This window comes from Hyla sarda, chromosome 13 (genome assembly GCF_029499605.1).
Source record: "Hyla sarda isolate aHylSar1 chromosome 13, aHylSar1.hap1, whole genome shotgun sequence".
Classification (NCBI taxonomy): Eukaryota; Metazoa; Chordata; class Amphibia; order Anura; family Hylidae; genus Hyla; species Hyla sarda.
In genome coordinates, this window is record NC_079201.1 from 7,147,950 (window position 1) to 7,165,557 (window position 17,608).

Genomic DNA, 17,608 nt, shown 5'->3' on the forward strand with positions numbered 1-17,608 from the left:
GGATCAATTTAGCATTGTGTTGTCCAAATAACATTGAAGTTTCATTACTTTTGAAGGTCTGTAGCGCTTCTCCTTTCTTCACGAAAACGTCTGTATCTCTTCACCCGTTTTCCTGGCTAGATACTGCCATCCTGTACACATTCTGAAGGAGTTTGTCACAGTTGTGATTGATAAACCCAAGAGTCAAGAGTTAACTTTTATATCTCATCCTCATCTATCACACCACCAGGTGTACTTTGTGGATTTATTTTCTTCTTTTTATAAGTCTGAGGAAGAGTCCAGAACGGCCCAGAAACATGTTGTATGTTAACAATAAAAAATTGCCTTTTTTACTTTACTATGGCTCAGTGGGTCCCGAATTGGAAAGAGTTAGAGAGATAGATATCGTTTCATGATACTATGACCACTAGATGGTGCCCTTTTGCTTTTTAATAATGTAAGTGTACATCATTTTTAGTATACAATCCCTGTCCTATTGATTAGCTAAGCACTAACAGTTTGTTTTAAGAGATTCCAGCATTGAGACCCCAACAAACAAAGGGGCCACAGTGTTCAGTAAACAGATTGTCCCCTTTGTTACCTAAAAAGCGCAGGAGTGGTTTAAGTCACTCAGTATTATTTAACCAGCAGCTGCAAAACGTGAAAAATGGAGACATTGGCATGTAAGAATTAAATAGTCCCACCTGACACGGGGGGGGGGGGGGGGTTTCACCTATGACCTCAGCACGCGACTTACACCCCTTCCGTTCATAAAGTGAATGGCATTAAGCAAACATCATTTCCAGCTAACTGCTGCCTCCCTCCAGAAACACCCCCCTCTTCCCGGCCCTAAATCCAGACTTCCGATATCCTACCGGGACACCTGACTTTTAAAAAATGTTTGCTTTCATTGCATGAGGCACTCGTGCCAGCTGACATCATGTGTGTCAATATTAGTACCTGCTGCCCAGCTCGGGAAATGTCAGCCCTCCAAAATCTTAACCCATTGGAAACCTTGACCATCTTAAAACATTTGTGGAGTATTAATCTGGTTATTCTTTAGTTTTCCTACATAATTATTAAAATAACATTTTGTAAAGTTAATAATATATATATAGTACCTTCAACAACCCAGAGGGCACACAGGTGGCTGCAGAAGAAATGAACTAACTGCTGCAGGGGGATGAACTCCTCTCAGGCCCGGCACAAAGCTGATATTTCCGAGGGAAGCCTTGTTTAGACAGACAGTGCCAGAAAGTAGTATGAGGTGGCTAGAGATGAGCGAACTTACAGTGATTTGATTCGTCACAAATTTCTCTGCTCGGCATTTGCTGACTTTATCCTGCATAAATGAGTTCAGCTTTCAGGTGCTCCGGTGGCTGGAGACTCTCCTAGGACTGTATCCACTTTTTCCAGCCACCGGAGCACCTTAAAGCTGAACTAATTTATGAAGGATAAAGTCAGCAACTGCTGAGCCGAGAGGTTTGTGACGAATGGAATCACTTTAACTTCGCTCATCTCTAGCGGTGGCTATTCAGATGAATGACTGTCCATGTAAAATATGGACCACTTGAGTCCGGAGCAAGGACTTCCTTGGCATGACTGCATAAAACTCCATGTGTGACAAAGATAGATCATTACTAAAATTGCCTAGTTTAAGGCTCATTGATTTGAGATTCAGTGCGCCAATTGTTGTATTGGTTACTTGAGTTTGTGATTTGCACAGTAATCAGCCGTTGTGTTTTATTATAGCAGACACTGTGAATCTTCTGATTGGAGCTAGATTCTGGCCCATGTAAAGTTTACTGTAGTCACTACAAAGCATAGTGTGAAGTACAGGGTTAACAAGGTCGTGTCTGCTGCACATAATCCCGTAATTGCGAGGTTATTTCATTCACAAACCAGTCACCTTGTGTCAATAACGCCACACGGGCCTCACGAGCGCCAAACACATGTGGCCACAGTAACTTTAGCAAATTAATCCATTTACCGAAACCACAGGTGTCACTTGTGCCCTTGTTAGAACAGCTCCGAGTTTAACTTCTGACCTCTGAACGGATGCACCGCAGAGTAATCTCCTCACATTAGCTGGGCAAATAGAGCCTCTGAAGTCTAGGAAAAAGGCATTTAAGAGCAGTTTCCAGGATGCACAGGCCAGTATTACTGTAAGAGGGTCCGCGTCTTGACCCTTCCTGAGGAGATGGGGGTCATTATCTTGTGTGTGACCAGGAACGCTCTCCTCAACCAGACATTTTTGTATTGCTGAGGTGGTTCTCTTTTAACGCTCAGTATTTTTAAGACGTTCTGGAAAGGTACAGAAGGATATTCCAAAATTCATCACACATCCTGACCCCACCACTCCAAACAGCCCGACCCTGTCCCTGTGCCAAGACAAACTCCAATTAACTCTGCCATGATCTTTTGCTTTGAAAGGGGAACTTAGGTCTTGTATTTAAAAAGGAAATTTAGAAGGCAAAAATTTAATTACAGTTTATATTTAGACTAGAATCTTTGTGTAATACAGTCCAGCTCGTGCACTAGGGTCATGACCATTATCCAGAATTTTTTTAACGTGTCCTTGTTCCCTATCAGATGAATCTTAGAACATTTCCGAATACAATAACATCGCTCTGTAATTGCAGGTTGCCAGTCTTCCATCAATGTTCAAGCCATTTACAGAATGACTGCCTGGAATTATCAGACACAATTCTTACATTTTTATTTCATTTGTTTTAGCTGCATAATACAATGAGTGTGGGGGCTTTATAAAGGTTGACCACCCCCTGGGAAGCAAACGTGTTCATAATACAATATATTTACCAGTAAGATCTGTGATATCAAGAGAGGATGCAGTATGGATTTTTCCCTCTAGATCTAAGTTATCATGTGTGTATAAGTACTTGGACTGTTCTTGCCATAGAAACAAGGAGTTCTACTAATATGGGGCACACAAAGAGTGTTTGTCCCAGCCACCAGACCAGACCCCCCACTGATCACAGTTTATATGGCAAATCCTATCAATATGTAAGAAATATAGCTGGTGGGAAAAGCATTTACTGGTAAATTTTGCACCCAGAATTCAGAAGTGATTCTGTGGTAGACAGAGGACTTCATGGAACACAACAGAAATACCAACAAAAAGCAATCATGAGTCCATGCTGTATTACTGTAGCACTATTGAGCTAAACTCTGGCTGTTCCTCCAAAACCTTTAGTTTGGTAAGGTGGATTTTGGCCAACTATAGGTACCTCTTTAAGATAAATGCGCGTGACCATATATCTGTTGAAAAGTTGATCTACCGTGTTGGATTCTTTTGCTACTTGGTGCTGTAGTTTTGTTCATGCCGAACTTCTGTTCTGCATCCCATAAATGGAAGCCCAGATGAGATTAGTGATCGATTATAAATGACAGATCTGCAATTTTTTTTATTGAATCCCAGACCAGGCCACGGAGGAAAACACGGATGGATTATTGCTGACAGATCTGCATGCCATCAGCAGATCCCTAGAGCTTACCAAAGATCACTGAAGAGATCAGTTACCTGTTTCATTCAACCTATGGCATTGTGGTCTTAAATGACAGCCGTCCAACCATGAAGTCACATAGAAAATGAACATCTCCATTTCCTAATGATGGCCAGCTTTAGTGCTCATTGGCCTCCTGCATTGTGGACAACTTCGTTTTAGTTTCCAAATGTAATTGTGTAGAATCTTGCTACCAATAAAGAACAAAGTGGTTCTTCAAGAGCAAGACATGTCATGAGACTTTCCTAACAAATCCACAGGAGATTATTTCCAGATTTCCATTTTATGGGCCATGACTATGGAATACATCTGTGCGGTAGACATAACCTTCACTGTTCTCATTTGTCAGATCACTGCAGTACATTTCTTTTTTTTTTTTACATCTGCTTAGTGAATTTCCACTTTACATGCCTATTGACATTGACAGCAACCAACAACCCAACAAGAAGTGATAACTAATGGCTGTCCCTGATCAGGCCCTTGTTTACATTTTTTTCACTTGGCGCTGTATATGGACTGTGTCCTTTTGAAGGATAACCATTAGAAAGTGGAAAAACATCTCAATTCGGAAAATATTTCCACCTTCCCTTTAATGGAGGCACCAACAATACGTCCTTGTAAACAAGCCCTTTGGGATATCACGAAGAAAGCAAAAGGGTGTCTGGGTTCACTGGTGATTGCTCAAGGAGACTGTTGTGCGCATCTGTGCAAAACTAAACCTTTGTGTTTATAGGTATTATGTACTGGGGGGTGGGGGTAGGGAGGAGGGCTTAAAGGAGTACTCCGGTGGCAAACTTTTTTTTTTTTTTTAAATCAACTGGTGCCAGAAAGTTAAACAGATTTGTAAATTACTTCTATTAAAAAAATCTTTATCCTTCCAGTACTTATTAGCTGCTGTATACTACATAGGAAATTATTTTCTTTTTGGAATACAGTGCTCTCTGCTGACATCATACCCACAGTGCTCTCTGCTGACCTCTTCTGTCCATTTTAGGAACTGTCCAGAGCAGCATATGTTTGCTATGGGGATTTTCTCATACTCTGGACAGTTATTAAAATGGACAGAGATGTCAGCAGAGAGCACTGTGCTCATGATGTCAGCAGAGAGCTCTGTGTTCCAAAAAGAAAATAATTTCCTCTGTAGTATTCAGCAGCTAATAAGTACTGGAAGGATTAAGATTGTTTTAATAGAAGTAATATACAAATCTGTTTAACTTTCTGGCACCAATTGATAAAAAAAAAAAAAGAAGTTTTCCACCGGAGTACCCCTTTAATGTAGATAGTGGAACCCCTCTAAAAAGGAGCATATTAAAAACACAGTACAGGTGTCCTGGACCCCTGGGTCTAAACACAAGCTACATCAACTCCATATATATTTTTCTTAAATCAGTATATATATAATAATCTCTGCTGACAAGTTTACTTTAATCCCCTCCCACCCCTGTCCTGACTGGCTAATACTGTCAATCCTGTATGCATTGCTATGTACAGTTTGAGCAGGTAATGGGGGGAGTTATTAAACATATACAAAAACACAACATAAAGATTTGTTTTCTTAAAAAACAAGTTATTTCAATGATATACATACTTTAAAATGTTAGGATTTGCGTTTTGTTTTTACAAATTAATCTTTTTTTCCTAGGTTTTTCATACCTAGTAGTCAGCACCTAAAAATAAAAATGTATGGGGGTGAGGGAGCTCGAACGACAATACAATATATCAGGAATAGCGCTGCATTAACCCTTTTGCTTGTTGCCTGGTTGCAATGTGGCGATCAACAAAAATTATCCCCGCCCTCAGGGGTGTTTTTACAGGTTACTGCTAGGAGGGGTTGTCTATCCCCATTCCATCTCAATGCAAAAGAAGCCAGAGGGCTTTAACTCTGCAGAACGTGAGAAATGTTTCTACAATTAATGACTCACAACGTAGGAGATACTGAACAGGTGCAAATTTCACAGCTTGCATGGCCATAAATCTCTCTGCAACAACTCTTTCCCCCAAGCCCACTCCCACCCCCCTTTTTCTTGTTTCTCCTCTCTGTCCTGTGATCTGGTGTCTGTGAATCAACTCTACATATTAGGTGCAAACGCATCAGGTCCATGAGTAAAAGTGACGCTCTCTCATCCTGTCCACCTCCTCTATCAACGACCAGCTTTGAAAAGTGAGTTTTCAGCCTCCTTCTGGGAAAATATTGGGAAAATAAAAAATTAAAAAATTTCTAATCGATAAACCTATCTGCTCCAGACTCTACAGCAAGCAGCAATTACGGTCCTCCCTCACTCTTCTACATAACTCAGGATTCTCCCTCGAGGGCCCTCGATCTTCTGAGCCTCTAGGCTTTCTTGCACTTTCCTTTCTTTTCTCGCTGTTGGAATTTTCTCAGCCGTCTGGCCCATGTGTCCCTCCACTGTATGACCAAGCTGGTCTTGTCTGCCACCACCCCATTTTGGTCAGGTAAGTCCTCATCGTTGCCCAGGAGGAGGTACTTCTTCATAGGCTTGAGTTTTGGGCACTTGCAGGCGATGTCTTTCGAACGGATCCAAAGATTCTGGTCCCCTCTGCGGATTCGATTGGTGCCTTGTTTATAGACTGAGATGACATTGACTGTGAATTTCCACCAATCTCCTAATTTGTCGGCCTTTAAGATATGAATCTGAACCGCTGAAAGACAAGAGAGTGGCACATTAGTCACTGAGCCCAGATGGAATACATTTAAAGAGTTATTCCAGGATAAAAAAAATAAAAATTTTATATCAACTGGCTCCAGAAAGTTTAACAGATTTGTAAATGACTTCTATTCAAAAATCTTCATCCTTCCAATAATTATCAGCTGCTTCTTTTCTGTCTGGCAACAGTGCTCTCTGCTGACAACTCTGGTTGTCTAGGGAACTGCACAGAATAGAAGAGGTTTGCTATGGGGATTTGCTTCTACTCTGGACAGTTCCCGAGACAGGTGTCATCAGAGAGCACTTAGACAGAAAAGAACAACTCAACTTTAGCAGCTCATAAGTACTGAAATGATTAAGATTTTTTAATAGAAGTTATTTACAAATCTGTTTAACTTTCGGGAACCAGTTATATATATATATATATATATATATATATATAAAAGTTTTTTCCTGGATAACCCCTTTAAGATGGTATATAAGGAATAATAGATTACAACGCGCTTCAAAGTGAGAGATACAATTTGGGGGACAATTTTATATCCATCACATCTTCATTCATGGCTTATTGTATGCAGAACGTTTTATGTTTCTCTTAATTGAATGATCTTCTCCCTGCATTTCTGACACACAGTATCTGAGACTGTAGTATAGATGTAATCTCCTCTTCTCCACCAAGGACAGAAGACCCATATATAACACTGAACAGTACTGAATAGTGAAAACACTGTACCTGTATCTGTGTACACATCTTCCCTACCTTGTTTACATAACCTCCAGTATATGGACAGCAGAGCAGTAATGGAGGTTTCTGAATTAAAACATAGTTCATCACAGTTTTCATCCTATTTTTATCCATAGAAGCAATAATTATTATTTATATTAGATATATTCTTGTATATAGGAGCAGTATTATTGTAGTTATATTTTTTGTACATAGGATCGGTATTTTAGTTTATATTATTGTACATAGGAGGCAGTATTACAGTAGTTATATTCACGTATATAGGAGGCAGTATTATAGTAGTTATATTCTTGTATATAGGAGCAGTATTATAGTAGTTATATTCTTGTATATAGGAGCAGTATTATAGTAGTTATATTCTTGTATATAGGGGGAGTATTATAGTAGTTATATTCTTGTATATAGGAGCAGTATTATAGTAGTTATATTCTTGTATATAGGAGCAGTTTTATAGTAGTTATACTCTTGTATATAGAAGGCAGTATTATAGTAGTTATAGTCTTGTATATAGGAGCAGTATTATAGTAGTTATATTCTTGTATATAGGAGCAGTATTATAGCAGTTATATTCTTGTATATAGGATCAGTATTATAGTATTTATATTCTTGTATATAGGAGCAGTATTATAGTGGTTATATTCTTGTATATAGGAGCAGTATTATAGTAGTTATATTCTTGTATATAGGAGCAGTATTATAGCAGTTATATTCTTGTATATAGGAGCAGTATTATAGTGGTTATATTCTTGTATATAGGAGCAGTATTATAGTAGTTATATTCTTGTATATAGGATCAGTATTATAGTAGTTATATTCCTGTATATAGGAGCAGTATTATAGTAGTTATATTCTTGTATATAGAGCAATATTATAGTAGTTATATTCTTGTATATAGGAGGCAGTATTATAGTAGTTATATTCTTGTATATAGGATCAGTATTATAGTAGTTATATTCCTGTATATAGGAGCAGTATTATAGTAGTTATATTCTTGTATATAGGAGCAGTATTATAGTAGTTATATTCTTGAATATAGGGGCAGTATTATAGTAGTTATATTCTTGTATATGGGAGCAGTATTATAGTAGTTATATTCTTGTATATAGGAGCAGTATTATAGTAGTTATATTCTTGTATATAGGAGCAGTATTATAGTAGTTATATTCTTGTATATAGGAGCAGTATTATAGCAGTTATATTCTTGTATATAGGAGCAGTATTATAGTGGTTATATTCTTGTATATAGGAACAGTATTATAGTAGTTATATTCTTGTATATAGGAGCAGTATTATAGCAGTTATATTCTTATATATAGTAGGAGCGGTATTATAGTATTTATATTCTTGTATATAGGAGCAGTATTATAGTATTTATATTCTTGTATATAGGAGGCAGTATTATAGTAGTTATATTCTTGTATATAGGAGCGGTATTATAGTATTTATATTCTTGCATACAGGAGCAGTATTATAGTATTTATATTCTTGTATATAGGAGCAGTATTATAGTATTTATATTCTTGTATATAGGAGGCAATATTATAGTAGTTATATTCTTGTATATAGGAGGCAGTATTATAGTAGTTATATTCTTGTATATAGGATCAGTATTATAGTAGTTATATTCCTGTATATAGGAGCAGTATTATAGTAGTTATATTCTTGTATATAGGAGCAGTATTATAGTAGTTATATTCTTGTATATAGGAGCAGTATTATAGTAGTTATATTCTTGTATATAGGAGGCAGTATTATAGTAGTTATATTCTTGTATATAGGAGCAGTATTATAGTAGTTATATTCTTGTATATAGGAAGTAGTATTATAGTAGTTATATTCTGATATATATGAGCAGTATTATAGTAGTTATATTCTTGTATATAGGAGCAGTATTATAGTAGTTATATTCTTGTATATAGGAGCAGTATTATAGCAGTTATATTCTTGTATATAGGATCAGTATTATAGTATTTATATTCTTGTATATAGGAGCAGTATTATAGTGGTTATATTCTTGTATATAGGAGCAGTATTATAGTAGTTATATTATTGTATATAGGAGCAGTATTATAGTAGTTATATTCTTGTATATAGGAGCAGTATTATAGTAGATATATTCTTGTATATTGGAGGCAGTATTATAGTAGTTATATTCTTGTACATAGGAGGCAGTATTATAGCAGTTATATTCTTGTATATAGGAGCAGTATTATAGTGGTTATATTATTGTATATAGGAGCAGTATTATAGTAGTTATATTCTTGTATATAGGAGCAGTATTATAGCAGTTATATTCTTATATATAGTAGGAGCGGTATTATAGTATTTATATTCTTGTATATAGGAGCAGTATTATAGTATTTATATTCTTGTATATAGGAGGCAGTATTATAGTAGTTATATTCTTGTATATAGGAGCAGTATTATAGTAGGTATATTCTCGTATATAGGAGGCAGTATTATTATAGTTATATTCTTGCATACAGGAGCAGTATTATAGTATTTATATTCTTGTATATAGGAGCAGTATTATAGTATTTATATTCTTGTATATAGGAGGCAATATTATAGTAGTTATATTCTTGTATATAGGAGCAGTATTATAGTAGTTATATTCTTGTATATAGGAGGCAGTATTATAGTAGTTATATTCTTGTATATAGGATCAGTATTATAGTAGTTATATTCTTGTATATAGGGGCAGTATTATAGTAGTTATATTCTTGTATATAGGAGGCAGTATTATAGTAGTTATATTCCTGTATATAGGATCAGTATTATAGTAGTTATATTCTTGTATATAGGAGGCAGTATTATAGTAGTTATATTCCTGTATATAGGAGCAGTATTATAGTAGTTATATTCTTGTATATAGGAGCAGTATTATAGTAGTTATATTCTTGTATATAGTAGCAGTATTATAGTAGTTATATTCTTGTATATAGGAGCAGTATTATAGTAGTTATATTCTTGTATATAGGGGCAGTATTATAGTAGTTATATTCTTGTATATAGGAGGCAGTATTATAGTAGTTATATTCCTGTATATAGGAAGCAGTATTATAGTAGTTATATTCTTGTATATAGGAGCAGTATTATAGCAGTTATATTCTTGTATATAGGAGCAGTATTATAGTGGTTATATTCTTGTATATAGGAACAGTATTATAGTAGTTATATTCTTGTATATAGGAGCAGTATTATAGCAGTTATATTCTTATATATAGTAGGAGCGGTATTATAGTATTTATATTCTTGTATATAGGAGCAGTATTATAGTATTTATATTCTTGTATATAGGAGGCAGTATTATAGTAGTTATATTCTTGTATATAGGAGCGGTATTATAGTATTTATATTCTTGCATACAGGAGCAGTATTATAGTATTTATATTCTTGTATATAGGAGCAGTATTATAGTATTTATATTCTTGTATATAGGAGGCAATATTATAGTAGTTATATTCTTGTATATAGGAGGCAGTATTATAGTAGTTATATTCTTGTATATAGGATCAGTATTATAGTAGTTATATTCCTGTATATAGGAGCAGTATTATAGTAGTTATATTCTTGTATATAGGAGCAGTATTATAGTAGTTATATTCTTATATATAGGAGCAGTATTATAGTAGTTATATTCTTGTATATAGGAGCAGTATTATAGTAGTTATATTCTTGTATATAGGAAGTAGTATTATAGTAGTTATATTCTGATATATATGAGCAGTATTATAGTAGTTATATTCTTGTATATAGGAGCAGTATTATAGTAGTTATATTCTTGTATATAGGAGCAGTATTATAGCAGTTATATTCTTGTATATAGGATCAGTATTATAGTATTTATATTCTTGTATATAGGAGCAGTATTATAGTGGTTATATTCTTGTATATAGGAGCAGTATTATAGTAGTTATATTATTGTATATAGGAGCAGTATTATAGTAGTTATATTCTTGTATATAGGAGCAGTATTATAGTAGATATATTCTTGTATATTGGAGGCAGTATTATAGTAGTTATATTCTTGTACATAGGAGGCAGTATTATAGCAGTTATATTCTTGTATATAGGAGCAGTATTATAGTGGTTATATTCTTGTATATAGGAGCAGTATTATAGTAGTTATATTCTTGTATATAGGAGCAGTATTATAGCAGTTATATTCTTATATATAGTAGGAGCGGTATTATAGTATTTATATTCTTGTATATAGGAGCAGTATTATAGTATTTATATTCTTGTATATAGGAGGCAGTATTATAGTAGTTATATTCTTGTATATAGGAGCAGTATTATAGTAGGTATATTCTCGTATATAGGAGGCAGTATTATTATAGTTATATTCTTGCATACAGGAGCAGTATTATAGTATTTATATTCTTGTATATAGGAGCAGTATTATAGTATTTATATTCTTGTATATAGGAGGCAATATTATAGTAGTTATATTCTTGTATATAGGAGGCAGTATTATAGAAGTTATATTCTTGTATATAGGAGCAGTATTATAGTAGTTATATTCTTGTATATAGGAGGCAGTATTATAGTAGTTATATTCTTGTATATAGGATCAGTATTATAGTAGTTATATTCTTGTATATAGGGGCAGTATTATAGTAGTTATATTCTTGTATATAGGAGGCAGTATTATAGTAGTTATATTCCTGTATATAGGATCAGTATTATAGTAGTTATATTCTTGTATATAGGAGGCAGTATTATAGTAGTTATATTCCTGTATATAGGAGCAGTATTATAGTAGTTATATTCTTGTATATAGGAGCAGTATTATAGTAGTTATATTCTTGTATATAGGAGGCAGTATTATAGTAGTTATATTCTTGTATATAGGAGGAAGTATTATAGTAGTTATATTCTTGTGTATAGGAGCAGTATTATAGTAGTTATATTCTTGTATATAGGAGCAGTATTATAGTAGTTATATTCTTGTATATAGGATCAGTATTATAGTAGTTATATTTCTGTATATAGGAGCAGTATTATAGTAGTTATATTCTTGTATATAGGAGCAGTATTATAGTAGTTATATTTCTGTATATAGGAGCAGTATTATAGTAGTTATATTCTTGTATATAGGGGCAGTATTATAGTAGTTATATTCTTGTATATAGGAGACAGTATTATAGATATATTCTTGTATATAGGAGACAGTATTATAGTAGTTATATTCTTGTATATAGGAGTAGTATTATAGTAGTTATATTCTTGTATATAGGAGCAGTATTATAGTAGTTACATTCTTGTATATAGGAGCAGTATTACAGTAGTTATATTCTTGTATATAGGAGACAGTATTATAGATATATTCTTGTATATAGGAGACAGTATTATAGTAGTTATATTCTTGTATATAGGGGCAGTATTATAGTAGTTATATTCTTGTATATAGGAGGCAGTATTATAGTAGTTATATTCTTGTATATAGGAGCAGTATTATAGTAGTTATATTATTGTATATAGGGGCAGTATTATAGATATATTCTTGTATATAGGAGCAGTATTATAGTAGTTATATTCTTGTATATAGGAGCAGTATTATAGTAGTTATATTCTTGTATATAGGAGCAGTATTATAGTAGTTATATTCTTGTATATAGGAGACAGTATTATAGATATATTCTTGTATATAGGAGCAGTATTATAGTAGTTATATTCTTGTATATAGGAGCAGTATTATAGCAGTTATATTCTTGTACATAGGAGCAGTATTATAGTAGTTATATTCTTGTATATAGGAGCAGTATTATAGTAGTTATATTCTTGTATATAGGAGCAGTATTATAGTAGTTATATTCTTGTATATAGGAGCAGTATTATAGTAGTTATATTCTTGTATATAGGAGCAGTATTATAGTAGTTATATTCTTGTATATAGGAGCAGTATTATAGTAGTTATATTCTTGTATATAGGAGCAGTATTATAGTAGTTATATTCTTGTATATAGGGAGCAGTATTATAGTAGTTATATTCTTGTATGTAGGAGACAGTATTATAGTAGTTATATTCTTGTATATAGGAGCAGTATTATAGTAGTTATATTCTTGTATATAGGGAGCAGTATTATAGTAGTTATATTCTTGTATATAGGAGCAGTATTATAGTAGTTATATTCTTGTATATAGGAGCAGTATTATAGTAGTTATATTCTTGTATATAGGGAGCAGTATTATAGTAGTTATATTATTGTATGTAGGAGACAGTATTATAGTAGTTATATTCTTGTATATAGGAGCAGTATTATAGTAGTTATATTCTTGTACATAGGAAACAGTATTATAGTAGTAATATTATTGTATGTAGGAGACAGTATTATAGTAGTTATATTCTTGTATATAGGAGCAGTATTATAGTAGTTATATTCTTGTACATAGGAGCAGTATTATAGTAATTAAAGGGGTACTCCGGCGCTAAGACATCTTATCCCCCATCCAAAGGATAGGGGATAAGATGCCTGCTTGCGGGGGTCCCGCCACTGGGGACCTCCGTGATCTTGCGCGCAGCACCCTGTTATAATCAGTCCCCGGTGCATGTTTGCTTCGGGTCTGATTACTGGCGATCAAGGGGGCCGGAGTATTGTGATGTCACGGCCCCGCCCCTGTGTGACACTACGGCCCTGCCCCTGTGTGACTGGAGCAGCAGCCTGGCAGAGAATGCCAGGTCCCGCACGGATATTGCGGCGGGTTGTCCCAGCAGCGGAGACACCCCCCCCCCCGCATTCAGACATCTTATTCCCTATTCTTTGGATACCCTTTTAAGACACATTACTTATTGTGATATTTATATATATTTAAGCTGTTATACAGTTTGAGGCTTGATCTCTGCCCACGTTGCTATGACAGGTTGTATGGTATACATTTTTAACTGTTTGCTTATATATATATATTGACAAGCTCAGCAAACTATGCTTCCTGGATAAAGGTATTCTGATGCATACTGGCTTAGCACATGACAAAAAAAAGACTCTCTGAGGCTATGTTCACATGGCATAATATTTGCAGTATGTCCAGTGACGACAAGAGCTGATTCATCAGTTGGTGCTAGGACCACTTGAAAATGTGCCGTCTCCATAGATGGCAATGCATTTCTGAGTGGATTTCTCTGGAAGAATTGACATGTCAATGTTATCTGCGGAGGCAGGAATGTGAATTTCTGCACCAGATGTTTCCGATGCAGAAAAGCGAAGCAGAATCCCAATAAAAGCAATGGGAATTTTTCTGCAAGATTCCGCTGGGAAATTTTGCCTTGTAAATGTGTCCTAATGGTCCCTGCACACTGCAGAATTTCCTCATTTAATTTCCTGAACTTCTCCATGAAAAAAAAAAATCCTGGAAATTCTGCATATAATCCTCCTGGAATCAAAGCCCCCTCTGATGTCAATGGAAGTTCCTTATTTTCTGCTTCAAGAATTGACATGTCCAGTTTTGCAGAAGAAAATTATCCTTATAAGGAACTTTCATTGACATGGCAGAATTTCAAAATGGAATGTGGAGGTAAAATTCCACTTGGAAATTACGTTGCAGCAGACTCCTGATGTTTCATTTGGATTCTGCTGCACCGTGCACATGGTAGAATTTCCTTGGTGGAAATTCAAATTCCGGACACTGCAGAAAGAATGAACTTGTCAATTCTCTCTGTGGAATCTGCTCCTAAATGCATTAGGCGACTGCTGCCTACAGAATGTAAGCCCAAAAATGTTCCTGATGGACACTGTGTGAATGGATAATAGCAGTGTTTTCACTCTGTTAAGCAGGGTCCTTTCAATGTAAGGTCCAGACGCATGCAATACATAGATTTAAGTGTGCAATTTTGGCCTTAGTCCGGGAGGTATGCATCAGGGTTTGCTAGGTGGAACAGCACAGACCTCCAAAGTATTTGATGGTGCTGGCCCTATGTAGGACAAATGGTACTAAGTGACAACTGTCATCACGGAGTATACACTGGAGGCTCCCCCGGTGTTTACATCTGACAAAAGCTACTGACGCAGTGTGACATTAGCCTTAGCATGCGCCAACTGTAAAGTCTTTACAGATACATTTGGAAGATGCGTTAAATCTTTGTGCTGAGAGAGCCTTTAGATGAAAACACTTGGGTCACATGTTTGTTAGGGATGTTTGCTGTGAGATACAGTATGGTGCATGTTTACACAGATTTTCGATTTATCTTGAATTTTGTTGCTAATTTCACATGTTAATAAACCTACTTACTTACATGTACAATGATTCCAGCCTTAACACTGCTATACACTAAGCTATACAGAAATCCTCCAAATGTAGAACTGCAGTAAGTGTTGGGGGTGGATAGGCTTAGGGTGGGACTGGTAAGATGTAAAGGCAGGCACATGCTTACACAAAAGAACAGTCAACGTATGCGATGACGTGTGATTGTCAACCTACAGTGCTCTCAATAGCCATATATAATGGTGACATTTCATGCTCCATTAACACACATCCACTGTATTTCTGGGGACACCTGCTCATCGAGCAGACACTTTATTGGTGGATGTTTTAGTATTGACAACTGCTATATACTGTATGACGGGAGAACTGCATCAATGGCTATCCTTAGTATTAACCAACCTGTGGTTATCTAGGTGTTGCAGAACTACAACTCCCATCATGAACTAAGAGCCTCTGGTCTCTAATGGGTCTACTGGTTGCTAAACTGACATCCTTTGGGTCCATACAGGTTATCAAGCTATAACTCCCATCATGTCCTAATAACCTTGGCCATTCTATGGGCCCATTATGATTGCAAACCCGCAACTTCCATCATGACTTCATAGCCTTCGGCCTCTAATGGGTTCCTACAGATTGCAAGAATACAACTCCCATTATGCCCTGACAGCCCTCAGGCTTCCTATTGGTCCATTCTGGTCGAAAAAACGGGTCTACTATGGGTACATTCTTGTTGGGAAACTATCATACCAAGGAACCTTTAGGCTGGCGGATAATTGATGGGTGTTATGGCTTTGCAACACATGGAGGGCCACTGGTCAGGGAACTCTACTTTATCAAGGCTGCCAGGAATTTATATTCCCCGCAGCAGTTCTGTTAGCACAGTCCAGTTGACTTGACAGTAGTTTGTACTGTGTTACAGACTAAATCTGCTGTATGATCAGAACTCTCCAATATTAGGACAAGGGAATTGCTATATAAGTAATTCCCTCATGGAGCTGCAGGTGCCTCACAAATTACCCTATGTTCCCATTTTACTTTTTTCTCTTACAATTTACAACCAATGGTGAAAATAAGAAGAAAAGCGAAACAAAATCGGATCAAGCAATCTCTTTCCTCTATAAAATACTGTAAGAATAGTCACTGCAGGGTGAGGCCAGAGCTTCAATTGATCTCCCTGTATTTGTGATCCATGTGAGGTCCAACCTGTGACTCCAGGGCATTCTGAGAGTTGTAGTTAAGTAACAGCTGGAGCCCCACAGATTAGAGAATATTGCACTGAAGGAAAGATGGAAAACTTTAAGAATGTTTTCCTTCTGCTTTAGGCTTTTGTTTTGGTCAATATTTTTAGCTAAAACCATTGAAGTAAATGGGTAGCAACATAATCTGCAGTGAAATTTCTGCTGCGGATTATGTATGTGTGAATTTACCGCCTTAAAGTATAATGAAAAGATTTTACCTTTTTTTTTTTTTTTAGACCAAATCGCTTGTCAGCCTCAAAAAATGGCAAATAAATAGTGTGTGAATGTAGCCTTAGTTTTTGGCACAAAACAGACAACATCACACGAACCACAGATAATTGATGGAAATGTCATAAAGATGACCTCAGTCAGGGATAGATATATTGTCCAGGTCACAGGTTTAGGTGACAGCACAGTCATGGATCGTTCAGGTAGTTTGTGCCTGATTTGTCCATCCACCAGTCCTGCAGAAGCCATAACAGGAGGATTTAGTTACCCAGGGCATCTGACCATCCCGCCTGCAGCCAGTCCGTACAGGAACCTGAGAACCTTCCAGCTTCCCACTGGGGGGAGGGGGGGAGACACCTTTGGAAAAATCAACATTCTCAATCCTAAAGTCTTCCAGAATTTCTTATTTCACCTTCCAGCTGTGAAAACATGAGTGCAGGCTGTGGATGTGTCACCGGCTGGGGAGGGGGGCATGCACGCTCCTGAAATGCCTGTGTACCAGCTCTGCCACACACAACATTTACTCACCAGGTTACTCTGTGCAGAAGCCTCTGCGGCCCTTGCTCTGTCCAGAATCCTTTGTGGCTCTTTGCTTGTTGTGGAAATATTAACCCCTTAAGGACTCAGCCCATTTGGACCTTAAGGACTCGTACGTTTTCGTTTTTTCCTCCTTGCCGTCAAAGAATCATAACTTTCTTATATTTTCATCCACAGACTAGTATGAGGGCTTGTTTTTTGCGAGACCAGTTGTCCGTTGTAATTCCATCACTTATTTTACCATAAAATGTATGGCACAACCAAGAAAATACTATTTGTGTGGGGAAATTAAAAAGAAAACACAATTTTGCTAATTTTGGAAGGTTTCGTTTTCACGCCGTACAATTTATGGTAAAAATGACGTGTTCTTTATTCTCTGGGTCAATACGATTAAAATGATACCCATTATTATACACTTTTCTGTTACTGTTGCGCTTAAAAAATAATCACAAACTTTTTAACCAAATTAGTACGTTGAAAATCCCC

General features: G+C 35.9%; 1 protein-coding gene across 8 annotated transcripts in view; it reads right to left on the reverse strand.

Annotated features, from left to right (window-relative positions):
• Nucleotides 1-4,735: 4,735 nt before the first annotated feature.
• NTN1 (netrin 1) overlaps nucleotides 4,736-17,608 on the reverse strand; it is a 362,388-nt gene continuing 349,515 nt past the window's right edge. For all 8 annotated transcript variants that reach the window (XM_056549688.1, XM_056549680.1, XM_056549683.1 and 5 more), the window contains one exon: nucleotides 4,736-6,164. In XM_056549688.1, coding sequence (XP_056405663.1) covers nucleotides 5,836-6,164 — 329 coding nt within the window. In that variant the 3' untranslated portion in view covers nucleotides 4,736-5,835. The remainder of the gene's footprint in view (nucleotides 6,165-17,608) is intronic.